This window comes from Ascaphus truei, chromosome 13 (assembly GCF_040206685.1).
Source record: "Ascaphus truei isolate aAscTru1 chromosome 13, aAscTru1.hap1, whole genome shotgun sequence".
Lineage (NCBI taxonomy): Eukaryota > Metazoa > Chordata > Amphibia > Anura > Ascaphidae > Ascaphus > Ascaphus truei.
The window spans coordinates 49,201,214-49,217,010 of record NC_134495.1 but is presented as its reverse complement, the minus strand read 5'-3'; the positions used below and the strand labels follow the sequence as shown (position 1 = coordinate 49,217,010).

The window sequence follows — 15,797 nt, the reverse complement described above, 5'->3', positions numbered from 1 at the left end:
AAACAGTTAAGTAAAAGTTGCACAAATTTATTTTTTGGGTGGTAGGTGCGCTATGGGTTGGGGGTGGGGGGCCCTGCTCCTTTCATTTGTCCTGGGCCCCATCATTTCTGATGGCAACCCTGGTTAGACCTGAAAGAGGCCGTAAGAGATTTGTTGAAATGTAGAAGGGTAGGTAGACAACACTGAATGGAAACCAGGGGAGGTGAGGAATAGGAGGATAATTATAGTGATGGGGGGAGGGGCCTACCGTCTCCCCACCAATCACAGGCTTTGGTCTTAGAATTATTATGTGTCCAGATTTAGGGGCCTATTCAGTAAACTCAGATAAGTGACTTATCGACATTTAAGAGCACTTGTCAAATGAGTTTGCATGTGCAGCTTTTCAGAGAGCTCAGATAACACGACAAACTCGCTTGAAAACGTCTTCTTCCCAATCGCTAGCACTCTCGCGCAGACAAACCGAGCGCTAGATCCAAAAATGCCCAATCTCGCTTTTAAAAAAACTGCTATTCAGGTAACTCCGAACCGCAGCTGCAACTCGCAGATTCCAATCTCAGATTTGAATCGTGATGTGCATATGAAGGAGAAACATTTATTATTACATCAGATTGATGCCGGGGTCTCCTGTGCTGACCCGCATTGTATTGTATGTCTTTATTTATATATAGCGCCATTAATGTACATAGCGCTTAATTAATTAATTAATTTCTGCTAGGGAGACCCCCTTCTTCAAACCTATGTAATACAAATACATTTACAGCCCAGCTTCATTACCTTAGTGCCTAACTGCTAAGGTAATGAAGGGGTTAAATAGCAGTGCCCGGTTTGTTGCTGGTAAAGGGGGTAGTTGCCCCAGGGAGGATGGTCAGGCCTCGCAGTGGGGGTTAACCCCTTCATTACCTTTGCGATTAGCTACTAAGGTAATGTTGCCCTGTTTTTATTTAAATTGTAATAACATATTATTGAAGCATTGGGTCTTTGGACCTGAACCACATTAATTTCAGGCCCAGGACCCCCTGCATCCCTAGTTACAGGCCCCATAATGGTATGTCCATGACCAGGGCATTTAAACTTGCAGGAGATACCGGCACCCCATACCGGGCCCTGTAACTTGGGAAGCAGGGGGTCCCAGAGGCTGAAATTAATGCTCCGGATACCCCCTGCTTCAATAAAATGTCAATAAAATGTCAATAAAAACGGGGCAATATTGGTGGGATATCGCAAGGGCAAAATCTTTGATAAAAAAACTGCAAACTTGATCGGTATGACATTTTTCTACCACACAGTGTGGCGCTTGTTATAAATATTTCTGAATACTGTGATAACACAAATTTATTTATTTATAAAATGTTTTACAAGGAAGTAATACATTGAGTTACCTCTCGTTTTCAAGTATGTCCTGGACATACAGTAGAGTTAAGATGACAAATAATACATGGTTACAAATAGTCACATAAATGAACAGGGTATACAAATACAGTTACAGTATATAATGAGCAGGGTATACAGTATACACAAGACATTGCATGCACAGTTAAAGATAATATATATTATAGGCGTATGTAACAGTTACAGACCAGATTAAAATGTGAGACAGCCTTAGATTTGAAAGAACTTAGACTGGTGGTGGCTTATTCCAGTTTTGGGGTGTACGGTAAGAGAAGGAGGCGCGGCCAGATACTTTGCTGAAACTTGGGACCATGAACAGTCTTTTGGAGTCAGATCTCGGATGATAAGTGCTGCATCTGGTAGGGGTGAGGAGCTTGTTCAGATACATGGGTAACTTGCCCAGAAAGTATTTGAAGGCAAGACAGGAGAGATGAACTTTGCGCCTAAACTCTGTGATGACCAATGTAGTTCTTTTAGCATTTTGCAGTGATGTGTGTTATAGTTGCATTGGAGAACAAAATGGCATATTAAATTGTAGAGGGTATCAAGTTTGCTAAGATGGGTTTGTGGTGCCAAGCTGTATACTATGTCCCCATAGTCGATAATTGGCATTAGCATCTGCTGTGCGATACATTTTCTGACCAGCAGACTTAGATAGGATTTGGTCCTGTAAAATACACCTAGTTTGGCATAGGATTTGGATGTCAGGGTATCAATGTGCATCCCGAATGTTAAATGGCAGTCAATCCATATGCCCAAGTATTTAAACTAGTAACAGAAGATAGGGTGGTATTAGCGTTGGTTCTGATCTGGAGCTCAGGCATTGGAAGCTTCAAAATGTTAACCTTGGTCCCAAATACCATTGTTACAGTCTTGTCAGTGTTGAAAATTGGATCTCACAAAATAAATGTTTTTAAAGTCTCAAAAAGTCAGATTGAACTACGTGTTCAAGGTCAGAGAGGCTATGGCTGTGTGCATATACGATTGGGTCATCTGCATACATGTCATACCGGGAGGTAGGATCGCTGCCATAATTTGGCATATTCCTATCGGAGCTACCTGAATAGGCCCCTCGGAGCAGCATTTGAGTTAGGATAACTGATTGCCTTTGCCTTTCTCATTCCCACAATGTATATGAGAGCTGGGAAAGCCAATACTAGGTAAGGCTAAGGCCCCGCTCCCAGAGTCAGCGCACCCGCACTGCTGACAGGCGGTGCGCTGAGATACACAGACCGCGATATGCGGTCTGTAGGGAGCGGGAGCCGGAGCGGGAGGTGGGCGGGAGTGGGAGGTTTGACAGGGAGGGGGGGCGTGGCTTGAGCGGAGGGACCCGCTACTCTCCCCCCCCTCCCTCCACAGACTGCAGGAGGGAGCTGCTACTCACCCCCCCCCTCCCTCCACGGGCTGCAGGAGGGACCCGCTACTCTCCCCCCCCCTCCCTCCACGGGCTGCAGGAGGGAGCTGCTACTCTCCCCCCCCCTCCCTCCCTCCACGGACTCGGGCTGGAGCTGCTACACACACACACGCAGGCACTCATACATACACACATACACACATACACACACACACGCAGGCACTCACGCACTCATACACACACACGCGTGCACACACAGGCAGGCACTCACGCACTCACACACACATACACACACAGACACAGACAGGCACTCACGCACTCAGACACACACACAGACAGGCACTCACCTGCTTTCACTCCACACTCCTCCCCGCTCCCCGAAGCCTCTCCTCCTCCCGAAGCCTCCCCTCCCCATTGGCTCACAGCCACACCACGTGACGCGTCAACGCTAGGAAACACCATTCTCTTGTGTCTCCTAGCGGCTGACGCGCCACAGTGTGTAGTCAGCTGTGCCGCCAGGGGGGACCGGCTCGCGAGGATTCCCCTGCTGGTGGGGAACTCGCGATATAGCCGCCCGCGCCAACGAGCGCAGCGGGACCGAGGCCTAAGATATGTGCCAGATACGCTGAAGGGAATGGTGGGTTCCACAAGGTCTCAGGGGAGGACTGGTAGTTGTTTTCAATCTAAGCAGCCTGAATTATTGCCCATTCCAATGACCACAAGTGAGGGGTATTTATTTAATGTTAAAACAAAAAATAAAAATCAATTGTTTCTAAAACTCCAGCGCAACCATAAACCTTATCTACACTCATCTGTACAAAGAGCTGGAAGGAATAGAGGTATTGTCCTGGAACAGGATTGTTTATTTTCTGTTCCCCCTTGCAGCTCTGGCTGCCAGTTCTCCCTTATTCAGTCGCATGCTCTCCCTGCTCTGAAACAACCAGTGCCTGTGTAAACTGCAACATTATTGTTACATATCTCCTCCTTACACAGCCACTAGTTGGTTGCCATGGAAACCTCCCAATCCTCATTGCCATGAGATTGGTTTAGCCTGTTGTTCTCCTGCCCGTTTCTGTTTATTGGAATGGTCCTCAGCCTGTTCCTGTCTGTCACAAGGAAGTGTGCTTCCTTTCCTACCAAGCTGCCTAAGTGAGTACACTCTTCCTCCATTCACTCCTTTTGCAAGGCAATCCTTTTTTACCTCCCCCCTTCCCCATAACAAGGCACCTTCATATCAGAGAAGCACTCTCTCACTGAAGAACACCTTCACGGCTATAGGTCATTCTCCTGACAAGAGAATTCTGCCAATAACATCATTTGCAAGTACCTTTTATTTCTGTAACTCCCCCAATAAATTTGAAGAAAATAGAAGGACTTTGTGTGCTTTCAAAAGAGGACGAGTTAAGCCATCTGGCCTCATTCATATCCTATATGTGATCCTGGTTCCAGAATAGGAAAGGTGTAGAAATAATCCTACATTTTTCTTTGTCATATTGAGGTAAGGGCAAGATTAGAACAGGAAAGGGTTCTTTAGAGTAAGGGCATTTAAAATGTGGAATTCATTACCCATGGAGACTGTAATGGCAGATACAATAGATTTGTTCAAAAAAAAAGGTTGGACGTCTTTTTAGAAAGGGAAGGAATACAGGGATATTCCAAATACGCAAACATGGGAAGGATGTTGAGCCAGGGAATAATCCGATTGCCAATTCTTGGATTCAGGAAGGAATTTATTTTTCCCCTTACGAGATATCATTGGATGATATGTCACTGAGGTTTTTTGTTTGTCTTCCTCTGGATCAATAAGGAAGTAAAGATATAGGATAAAGTATCTGTTGTCTAAATTTAGCATAGGTTGAACTTGATGGGCATATGTCTTTTTTCAACCTCTACTATGTAACTATGGGAGGTGGTGGGAGAGAAAAAACCCCAGCAATGCTAAGCAGAAAAAAATCCATATAGATGTATATTCAATATAAGAAACATATAAACTCTCAGACAGTATAATGAACCCGGTAGCAATGTCCCACGTAGTCAGTGATGTTCCCTGTGTCTTGTAATCCAAACAAGTTTTGAAAACACCAACCTATAGGCGTGCTCAATTGCCTTGTAAATAAGGTCTTATATGAGTATGCAATGTAAGGCTGAGTCCATAGAGACTGCAGCCGTGCGGAGGCGCGCTGAGGGAAAGCGGTGCTTTCCCTGGCCTTAGTTCAAGCGCCGTCCAGGGGTGTGTCGGGGGGCGGGCCAGTGACGTCACGGAGCTGGTTCGCCCTCATTGGGCGAACCGCTCACGTGACAGGCCCTGCGCTCCCATGAGCGCGAAAAACTAAAATTGAATTGTCGGCTATGCTTCCGCACGCCTGCAGAAGCGTGCGCGAGCCCCTGCTAAAACCGCTCTCAATGCGGCTGCAGGGGCTCACTGCCGAGCGTAAGCGCGACTCAGCACGGCGCTGACCCTGGACTCAGCCTAAGCTTTGTAGCCGGTTGTTTAAATAATGCAGTAAGTATATGCAGGTGAAAGAATTACTCACTCGATATACCGTGGGTTTCCGGGTACTGTCGGCTTGCGCCTACCAGGCAAGATCAACAGAGAAATGGAGTAATGAGGCGGTGCAGCTGTCTTGGAAAAAAGTGTAAACCGCACTGCTCTCTTGTCGTATAAAAAAATACTTTAATGGCGCATAAAAACAGCAAGAGAAACCTCTTACGCGTTTCACACGGCTAACCGCGCTTTATCAAAGATAAAGATCAAAGATAAAGATCAAAGATAAAGATCAAAGATAAAGCACGGTTTGCCACGTGAAACGTGTAAGAGGTTATTCTTGCTGTTTTTATGTGCTATTAAAGTATTTTTGTACGAGAAGAGAGCAGTCCGGTTCACACTTTTTTCCAAGGCAGCTGCACCGCCTCATTACTCCATTTCTCTACTATCTTAATATATAAAATCGAAAGGTTGGTACTAGCTGCGGTGAATCTGATTGGTCCTCAGCCTCTGGCCAATCAGATTGGTGGCTCTATGACGTCACCCGGCTCTATGATGTCACCCAACTCTCTCTCTCCCTCTCCCTACCCCCTCCGGCTCCCGGATGGAGGGGAAGCGCGGCGCGGCCCTCCTGCCCCAGCCGCCAATGCTCACTTCCCTCCCCGGCGGGGGGACAGGCAGTGGGCAGGCAGCCTCCGGAAGGGCTCCCTTCCTCCTGCAGATGCCCCCGGTAAGATGGCGGCGCACAGCGGACAGGCGGGGGGTGGTATTCAGTCAGGAGGGGGGGGAGTTAGTCAGGAGACAGGGGGAGAGGGAGTCAGGAGAGAGGGGGGGAGAGGGAGTCAGGAGAGAGGGGGGGGAGAGGGAGTCAGGAGAGAGGGGGGGAGAGGGAGTCAGGAGAGAGGGGGGGGAGAGAGGGAGTCAGGAGAGAAGGGGGGGAAGCCTGAAAGGCTTGGGGGGGAAGGGAGTTGAGAGGGAGGATGGGGGAGGCAGAACATTACATCACGGGCAACGCCGGGTATATCAGCTAGTGTAACTATATGTAAGAACCCAGCTTTGCACTGCAACGCCGGGTATATCAGCTAGTGTAACTATATGTAAGAACCCAGCTTTGCACTGCTCTGTGATTTTTGATATTTAGCTTTAATAGGAATAAAGTTCTCAGCTCGATAGGTAACCCAGCATTTTGCATACAGCTCACACTCTGTGAAACTGGCAGGGTTTGCAGGGGCTGTATCTGAGTTTTGTGTCCCTCTCCCAGCAGCCCCTGTGATTCTCTTTGAGCCGGAGCAGACCGTGTTCATTGTGGGAGAAGCAGTGACGCTGAGATGTGTGGCTGACAATCCATCTACCATCAGTCAGTACAGTTTCTACAAAGATGGGGCAGTGATCTCTGTGTCCCAGGACCGTGCCAAAAATATTCTGATCCACTCTTCTCTCAGCACAAAGGATGCTGGGAGATATTTCTGTACCTACATCAGGGAGGCGTCTGAGGGTGGGAACAAAACCTATGAAAGTAAAACGATACAGCTCATTGTAAATGGTGAGTGAGAATATTGTATTAGGAGCTTACATTTGTATCCCTGCAATGATCAAACCATGTTACCCAATACATTCTCTAAGTATTGATTTCTGTATAACAGATTCTGTGCATCCATCCAACTCACACTCATTGGCCTTTTCTCTTTCCAGAGCGCCCCAGTGCCCCGACAATCTCTGCGGACCCAGAGCTCTCCATCTATTATACAGGGCAGTCGGTAACATTGCACTGCCTATTACAGAGCAGCATTGGGGTAGAAGGGAAATTTCTGTACAAGGACGGGTTGGAAGTGACTGAGTCTGTCGTTAATGGAGTCCTAATGTTAAAGGATATCAGAGAAAGCAATGCAGGGAAGTACTCCTGTGTGTATACGATTCGTGTAAACGGACGTGTGGTCCACTCGCCACAAAGTGAATCCAAGACTCTGCTGGTGACACGTACGTGTGACATTTCAATCAAAAAATCAAAAGGTCACAAAGTCAACCTGAGGTAGAGTTGGGGTCACACTGACATAAGAAGGAGTACGCTCACCAGCTCTCTGGTTAAAATAGTGCCATATAAGTAGAAGGGGATGGTGGGTTCCACAAGGTCACAAAGGAGGACAATGGGATCTGGTTTTAATATAAGCAGCGTGAATGAGTGCATATTCCAATGATTGCAAGTGAAGGGTATTTATTCCTCCTCAGTAATGTTGACCCTTCCGTCCCCCCCCCCCCCCCCCCAAAAAAAATTAATTGCCTCTAAAAAGTCAGCACAACAAAACCCTTCTCTACTTTCACCTGCGCACAGAGTTGAAGGGAAGAGATGTTTGGTGTAGAAATAACCCTGCATTTTCCTTTATCATAGCGAGAGATACGGAAAAGATAAGGACACCTTCGCACCACTGTGTGCAGGGAGGGGCTAGGATAAAGTCCGATGAGTTTGATATTTGATATTTTAGCTTAAAACAGTGTAACCCCTCTATTTCCACAGCCTGTATGTGCTGGGGGGGGGGGGGTGATCCTTTTCTCCCTTATTAAACCATAATTGGACCCCTTGAGTAAAACTAGACAAGACTTGTGGTTATATAAACCAGTACTTTATGACGCCTGGCCAAGCATAACACGACGGCTCTTATTTTTAAAGATATCAAAAAAAACCGCACTATACTTAATACAGAATAATATATACTGTATATATATGTACATTATCAATCAATTAGGACGGTGCACTATTATCCTTGATACTATTCCCATGGTCCAATGTCCCTTAGGCTAATTTAATTGCCAGCACTGTGATGGAGCTCTTATCAAAATGGCGTGTTCTTGCATTGCAGGCCTTTTAAGGGTGACACATTTTGAGGTGTGTGTGTGTAATACACAAAAGGACACTCAATAGTTGCAGGAAAGGCTTCCCAGATGTCAGTTATCCGGTCGCTCTCGTTACTAAGGCCTCTTCTCCTTTTCACACTTTTGTTTGTGTGTAGGAGATGTTTCTGCAGCTCTCTCTTCCACGTGGGCTATCTCTCGGTGTGCCTGTCAGCCTGGCACTTCCTATATCTGTGTCTGGTCTCAGACTGTCCTTAGCTGTCCCTCAGACTGTCCTTAGCTGTCCCTCAGACTGTCCTTAGCTGTCCCTCAGACTGTCCTTAGCTGGGTCTCTGTGTATCTCTCTCAGAAATGGCCGTTGAACTCTTTCTGAACATTCCATCCAATCCCATCTCTCCTGTCATGTGATCCTATCCCAGCAGGGAGTGGTAGTCCTGCTGCATTAGGCTACGGCCCCGCTGTCTGCGCTGCACGCGCGTCTGCCAGGCTGGTGGCGCGTGCAGCCAAGTTCCCCGGTCTGCAGTGAGCTGCAGGAGGAAAGACAGGGGGGGCGTAATGGAGGAGTGACGAGGGCATGGCCATGACGTCACCCAGCAGGTTCGCCCTCATTGGCTGAACCGCTGAGGGGCGTGGTTTAGCGCTCCGTCACTACTACTAATCCCAATTTTCCTGTCTGCAGGAAGAACGCGCAGCGCGGCGGCCCCCCCTTACAGCGGGCCCAGCCCCATTGAGGGCAGCTCTTGCCCCAGCAGCGCCCGCCATAGCGCGCTGCAGTAGCCAGCAGGGACCAAGCCTTAGGCTAAGGCCCCGCTCCCAGAGTCAGCGCACCCGCACTGCAGACAGGTGGTGCGCTGACATACACAGGCCGCGATATGCGGTCTGTAGGGAGCGGGAGCGGGAGGTGGGCGTTAGTGGGAGGCTTGACAGGGAGGCGGGCGTGGCTTGAGCGGAGGGACCCGCTACTCTCCCCCCCCCTCCCTCCACGGACTCGGGCTGGAGCTGCTGAGGGTAAGTTTAAACACACACACGCAGGCACTCATACATATACACACACACACACACACAGGCAGGCAGGCACTCACACACTCATACACACACACACACACACACACACACACACACAGACAGAGGCAGGCACTCAGGCACACACATACACACACAGACAGGCACGCACGCACTCAGACACACACACAGACAGGCACTCACCTGCTTTCACTCCACACTCCTCCCCGCTCCCCGAAGCCTCTCCTCCTCCCGAAGCCTCCCCTCCCCATTGGCTCACAGCCACACCACGTGACGCGTCAACGCTAGGAAACACCATTCTCTTGTGTCTCCTAGCGGCTGACGCGCCACAGCGTGTAGTCAGCTGTGCCGCCATGGGGGACAGAGACCGGCTCGCGAGGATTCCCCTGCTGGTGGGGAACTCGCGACATGGCCGCCCGCGCCAACGAGCGCAGCGGGACCGAGGCCTTACTGTGTGTGCACAGATGCTCTGACCATCTGCATTGGCCACAGTGTGAATACTTTTGTAGCAGGGGTTACAATATGAATAGAGATCTCAGCTCGATAGGTAACCCAGTGTTTTGCATACAGCTCACACTCTGTGAAACTGGCAGGGTTTGCAGGGGCTGTATCTGAGTTTTGTGTCCCTCTCCCAGCAGCCCCTGTGATTCGCTTTGAGCCGGAGCAGACCGTGTTCATTGTGGGAGAAGCAGTGACGCTGAGATGTGTGGCTGATAATCCATCTACCATCAGTCAGTACAGTTTCTACAAAGATGGGGCAGTGATCTCTGTGTCCCAGGACCGTGCCAAAAATATTCTGATCCACTCTTCTCTCAGCACAAAGGATGCTGGGAGATATTTCTGTACCTACGTCAGGGAGGCGTCTGAGGGTGGGAACAAAACCTATGAAAGTAAAACGATTCAGCTCATTGTAAATGGTGAGTGAGAATATTGTATTAGGAGCTTACATTTGTATCCCTGCAATGATCAAGCCATTTTATCCAATACATTTTCTAAGTATGTTCTCTTGTTTCTTTGAGGAAGTAAGTAGGAATTTAGATCAGGGTAATGCAGTTGGTCTACTTAGATTTTGCAAAGGCTTTGATACGGTTTCACACAAGAGGTTGGTGTACAAAATAAAGAAAATTGGACTCAGTAATAATATATGCACCTGGATTGAAAACTGGTTAAAGGACAGACAACAGAGGGTTGTCATAAATGGAACTTTTTCAGCTTGGGCTTAAGTCGTGAGTGGAGTACCTCAGGGATCGGTACTGGGACCCCTGCTTTTTAACTTGTTTATTAATGACCTTGAGGTTGGGATCGAGAGCAAAGTCTCCATCTTTGCTGATGATACTAAATTGTGTAAGGTAATAGAATCAGAGCAGGATGTAATTTCTCTTCAGAAGGACTTGGAGAGACTGGAAACGTGGGCAGTTAAATGGCAGAGGAGGTTTAATACAGATAAATGTAAGGTTATGCATTTGGGATGCAAGAATAAAAAGGAGACTTACAAATTAAATAGAGATATATTGGGGGAATCCTTGATGGAGAAGGATTTAGGAGTGCTTGTAGACAGCAGGCTTAGCAATAGTGCCCAAAGTCATGCAGTAGCTGCAAAGGCAAACAAGATCTTATCTTGCATCAAACAGGCAATGGATTGAAGGGAAGTAAACATAATTATGCCCCTTTACAAAGCATTAGTAAGACCACACCTTGAATATGGAGTATAATTTTGGGCACCAATCCTAAGAAAAGACATTATGGAACTAGAGAGAGTGCAGAGAAGAGCCACCAAATTAATAAAGGGGATGGACAATCTAACTTATGAGGAGAAGCTAGCTAAATTAGATTTATTTACATTAGAAAAGAGGCGTCTAAGTGGGGATATGATAACTATATACAAATATATTCGGGGACAATACAAGGAGCTTTCAAAAGAACTGTTCATCTCACGGGCAGTACAAAGGACTCAGGGCCATCCCTTAAGGTTGGAGGAAAGGAAATTTCACCAGCAACAAAGGAAAGGGTTCTTTACAGTAAGGGCAGTTAAAATGTGGAATTCATTACCCATGGAGACTGTGATGGCAGATACAATAGATTTATTCAAAAAAAGGTTGGACATCTTTTTAGATGGGAAAGGCATATAGGGATATACCAATTAAGTATACATGGGAAGGATGTTGATCCAGGGATTAATCCGATTGCCAATTCTTGGAGTCAGGAAAGAATTTATTTTTCCCCTTATGAGATATCATTGGATGATATGTCACTGGGGTTTTTTGTTTGCCTTCCTCTGGATCAATGAGTAAGTATAGATATAGGATAAAGTATCTGTTGTCTAAATTTAGCATAGGTTGAACTTGATCGATGGACGGAAGTCTTTTTTAACCTCATCTACTATGTAACTATGTAACTATGTATTGATTTCTGTATAACAGATTCTGTGCATCCATCCAACTCACACTCATTGGCCTTTTCTCTTTCCAGAGCGCCCCAGTGCCCCGACAATCTCTGCGGACCCAGAGCTCTCCATCTATTATACAGGGCAGTCGGTAACATTGCACTGCCTATTACAGAGCAGCATTGGGGTAGAAGGGAAATTTCTGTACAAGGACGGGTTGGAAGTGACTGAGTCTGCCGTTAATGGAGTCCTAATGTTAAAGGATATCAGAGAAAGCAATGCAGGGAAGTACTCCTGTGTGTATACAATTAATAAATCGGGACGTGAGGTGCAGTCTCAATCCAGTGAACCCAAGACTCTGCTGGTGACACGTATGTGTGACATTTCAATAAAAAATCATGATACTTTAAGACCACATAGCTGGTCCGAGGCAGAGTTGGGGTCACACTAATATACTGTAAGGCAGGGACGGATTACCCATAAGGCACAGAAGGTCCACATTAGGACCCCTAACCTTGGGCGACCCAACAGAGTGTAGGAGAGATCAGGAGATCAGAACTTGCCCTGCTGTGAGATCAGAGCTGCAGGCTGACATGCTCCTCTCCCTCCTCCTAGTGGACAGTGCTCCTCATTGCAGGCAGGGGGAGCATCTGGCAGCTCTGTGTCTCGGAGCAGGAATGCAGCATGTCCGGCAACTACCCCTCCACTAAGCCGCGCTTATAGTGCCGGCGACGCGACCGATGCCGTCACCATTTGCAAAAGTTATAATTGAGTTTCAGGCTGTGGTCCCAGTGCATTCTACAGCGCACACTTTGGCGTGCGCTGTGCGCACAAGCACCACCCCCCAATCAGACCGGGCCCAGTACCTACCTTGGCGCGCATTTGGCAGCTGCGCTGTACTGCAAGTTTTCACAAATACAAAAAAATGGTATTTGGAACTTGTGACAGAGGGGTGGCCATGCCCCCGCCTTCAGTTCAGCCAATGAGGGCCGTGTGAGGTAATGAACACGCGCCCGCAAAAACCCCACCACGCCCCCTCTCATCGCAATCGCTCCATCTCTTCCTAGACGTGCGTGCTACAGTGCACACTGGGACCGCAGCCCAAGGCAACGTCGCTGGCTGCAATTCCAGCGACGTCATAAAAGGGGAGGGCAGAGGCACGGAGAAGCTCCTGATTGGCCGCAAGGGGAGACCGTCGCCGAAAAAAATCAAATAACAGTGACTACCAGATTTCTGGTAGCACTGTCGCTCCGTCACTTTGTCGCCGTCACTACAAGCGCAGCCTAACTCTAAACCCCTTTGCTCACCCTCCCTGTGGGGCTTAACCCCTTCCCTGCTTGCCACTGATATCCCCATCCCTGTCTAACTCTGTTAACCCCCTGTCTAACTCTGTTAACCCCCTGCCTGCCATGTTAACCTCCTCCCTCCAAGTTCCCAACTCTTCTCCTTAACTGCTCTAGCCCTTACCTTTTAACCATTTTGTCCTCCTACCTTTTATTAATCCTTTCACTACCAAAGAGGCAGCAGGGCCTTTCAGGGAGATTTGATACAAATCCCTCCTGTATCAAAAGGATTAATCACTTCATTCCTAACCCTTTCCATGTCTGTGCTTCACCTTTTCTCACCTACACTGCTCCCATCTCCATCATCCATTCACCACTCGTCCCATCTCTTGCCCTTAGATATTCCCTCCATTTCAAAATACATTTGATTTATAAGATGTTAAAAATACATAAAACCTATTATGTATTTTGTACATTTTATAAATGAAATGTGTTTTTAAATGGAGGGAATATCTAAGGCTGAGAGTGATGGGAAGAGGGGTTAATGGATGAGGTGAATGTTAGGGAGATGGGAGCAGTGTGGGTGAGTGATGGGATGAGGTGAATGTTAGGGAGATGGGAGCAGTGTAGGTGAGTGATGGGAGCAGGGTAGGTGAGAGGGATGGGATGATGGGTTAAGGGATGAGGGGAATGTTAGGGGGATGTGAGCAGTGTAGTTGACAGTGATGGGATGAGGGGGTAATTAGGATTATGGGAGCAGTGTAGGTGACAGTGATGGGATGAGGGGGTTGTTAGGATTATGGGAGCAGTGTAGGAGACAGTGAAGGGATGAGAGTGTAACGCTTGTGCTCACCGGCACTGAGGTGGGAAAGTAGAAGATTGTGCACCCACAGCAGCAGAGGCACGCCTGGAGGGTGGATGTTTAGCGTAGCCAGGTCTGGGGTGGTGGTATAGGGTAAATCCAGATACTTGCCGGATTCCAGGGACGAAGCCAGAAGAATGGTTAGTGTCCGTTGTGCGGTGGTCTGGGGTTGGAGCCGGGAGAATCATAGCATGTCCAAAACGCTGTGGTCAGTGCTGGAGAGGTGCGGGTAGTCAGGGGCAAGCCGAGTTCGTTATCCAGAGGGGGTCCAATAGTCAAGCCGGGTCGGTACACGAGTAAGCAGCAAGAGAGAACACAGCAAGGCACAGGGCAAGGCAGAACTAAATGAGGGAACACGAGGCTATACAGGTTATGCTCAGCAACGAGGAAGTGAAAGTGAAAGGCTTATAAAGGAAACAGGAACCAATGAGGCAGGGGACGGAGCGGAGGCGTGGCCCCTGCGGAGGCAGGGATAGGCTGCAGGAGACAAGTGGACACTTAGAACTGTTGACATGCAGCTGGGGAGCGGTGCACGCCGTCACGTGCACGCGCTGTGCGAGACAACCGGGGGGCGGAGCCAAGCTCCGTGGCACGGAGTGAAGAGCTGCAGGTGCGCTCGCGCTCTGTAAACAGAGCGGGGAGGTGCGCTGCAGCAGGTAAGGAGGAAACACGCCATGGAGGACGTGTTCCCTGATTCCTTACAGAGGGAAATGTTAGGGAGATGGGAGCAGTCTAGGTGAGATTGATGGGATGAGGGGGATGTTAGGGTGATGGGATAAGTGTAGGTGAGAGTGATGGGATGAGGGGGATGTTAGGGGGATGGGAGCAGTGTAGGTAAGTGATAGGATGACGGGGATGTTAGGGTGATGGGAGCAGTGTAGGTGAGAGTGATGGGATGAGGGGGATGTTAGGGTGATGGGATAAGTGTAGGTGAGAGTGATGGGATGAGGGGGATGTTAGGGAGATGGGAGCAGTGTAGGTAAGTGATAGGATGAGGGGGATGTTAGGGTGATGGGAGCAGTGTAGGTGAGAGTGATGGGATGAGGGGGTTGTTGGGGTGATGGGAGCAGTGTAGATGAGAGTGATGGGATGAGGGTGATGTTAGGGTGATGGGAGCAGTGTAGATGAGAGTGATGGGATGAGGGGGATGTTAGGGTGATGGGAGCAGTGTACAGATGTAACCGGATGGTTTCTTCTAGCCCCGGAAAAATCTAGGAACATTTGGGGATATCTCTATTAATTTCTGTGAGATGTTTCTGCTATTTGAATGCAGACTAATGGCCCATCAGATTAACACAGCAGGAGGCTCTGCTATTTGAATGGACCACATGGCCCCCCTGTGTTAATCCAGTGGCCATTAGTCTGCATTCAAATAGCAGAAAAATCTATTGCAACATTTCTGTGAGATAGCCACACATTTTCCTAGATTTTTCCTGTGCTAGCAGAAGAAACCATCCGGCTACATCTGTAAGTGAGAGTGATGGGAACAGTGTAGGTGAGTGATGGGATTAGGGGGATGTTAGGGGGATGGGAGCAGTGTATATAAATTATGTGTTGAGGGGGATGTTAGGGGGATGAGAGCAGTGTTGGTGAGAGTGATGGGATGAGGGGAATGTAGGGAAATGTAGGTGAAAGTGATGGGATGAGGGGATGTTGGGGAGATGGGAGCAGTGTATGTAAATTATGTGTTGAGGGGGATGTTAGGGCGATAAGAGCAGTATTGGTGAGAGTGATCGGATGAGGGGGATGTTAGGGCAATGGGGGAAATGTAGGTGAGAGTGATGGGATGAGTGGATGAGGGGGATGTTAGGGAGATGGGAGCAGTGTAGGTGAGTGATGGGATGAGTGGATGTAGGAGAATGGGAGCAGTGTAGGTGAGTGATGGGATGAGTGGATGAGGGGGATGTTAGGGAGATGGGAACAGTGTAGGTGAGAAAAGGTAAAGTGCAGACATGGAAATGGTTTGGGAATGAAGGGACCTTAACTAGTAAATCTAAAGAAAATGTATTTCTTTTGAACACTTTTTTTTAGATTTACTAGAACATTTTCGGGTTTAAAAAAAAATGAAAACATAACCATAACCCTAATCAGAAATGACCCCCATTTCCAGGTGCATCAATCTGACCTTTAAACAGTGACTTCATGCAGGGACAGTTCACCTCCCATCTGTA

General features: G+C 48.0%; 1 protein-coding gene across 5 annotated transcripts in view; it reads left to right on the top strand.

Annotated features, from left to right (window-relative positions):
* LOC142465177 (Fc receptor-like protein 5) overlaps nt 1-15,797 on the top strand; it is a 47,819-nt gene that overhangs the window by 28,958 nt on the left and 3,064 nt on the right. For 2 of the 5 annotated variants that reach the window (XM_075569145.1, XM_075569147.1), the window contains 4 exons: nt 6,490-6,771; nt 6,921-7,205; nt 9,734-10,015; nt 11,568-11,852. In XM_075569145.1, coding sequence (XP_075425260.1) covers nt 6,490-6,771; nt 6,921-7,205; nt 9,734-10,015; nt 11,568-11,852 — 1,134 coding nt within the window. Of the gene's footprint in view, nt 1-5,646; nt 5,959-6,489; nt 6,772-6,920; nt 7,206-9,733; nt 10,016-11,567; nt 11,853-15,797 lie in introns of those variants that run through there. The other 3 variants (XM_075569144.1, XM_075569143.1, XM_075569146.1) reach the window with 3 other exon arrangements.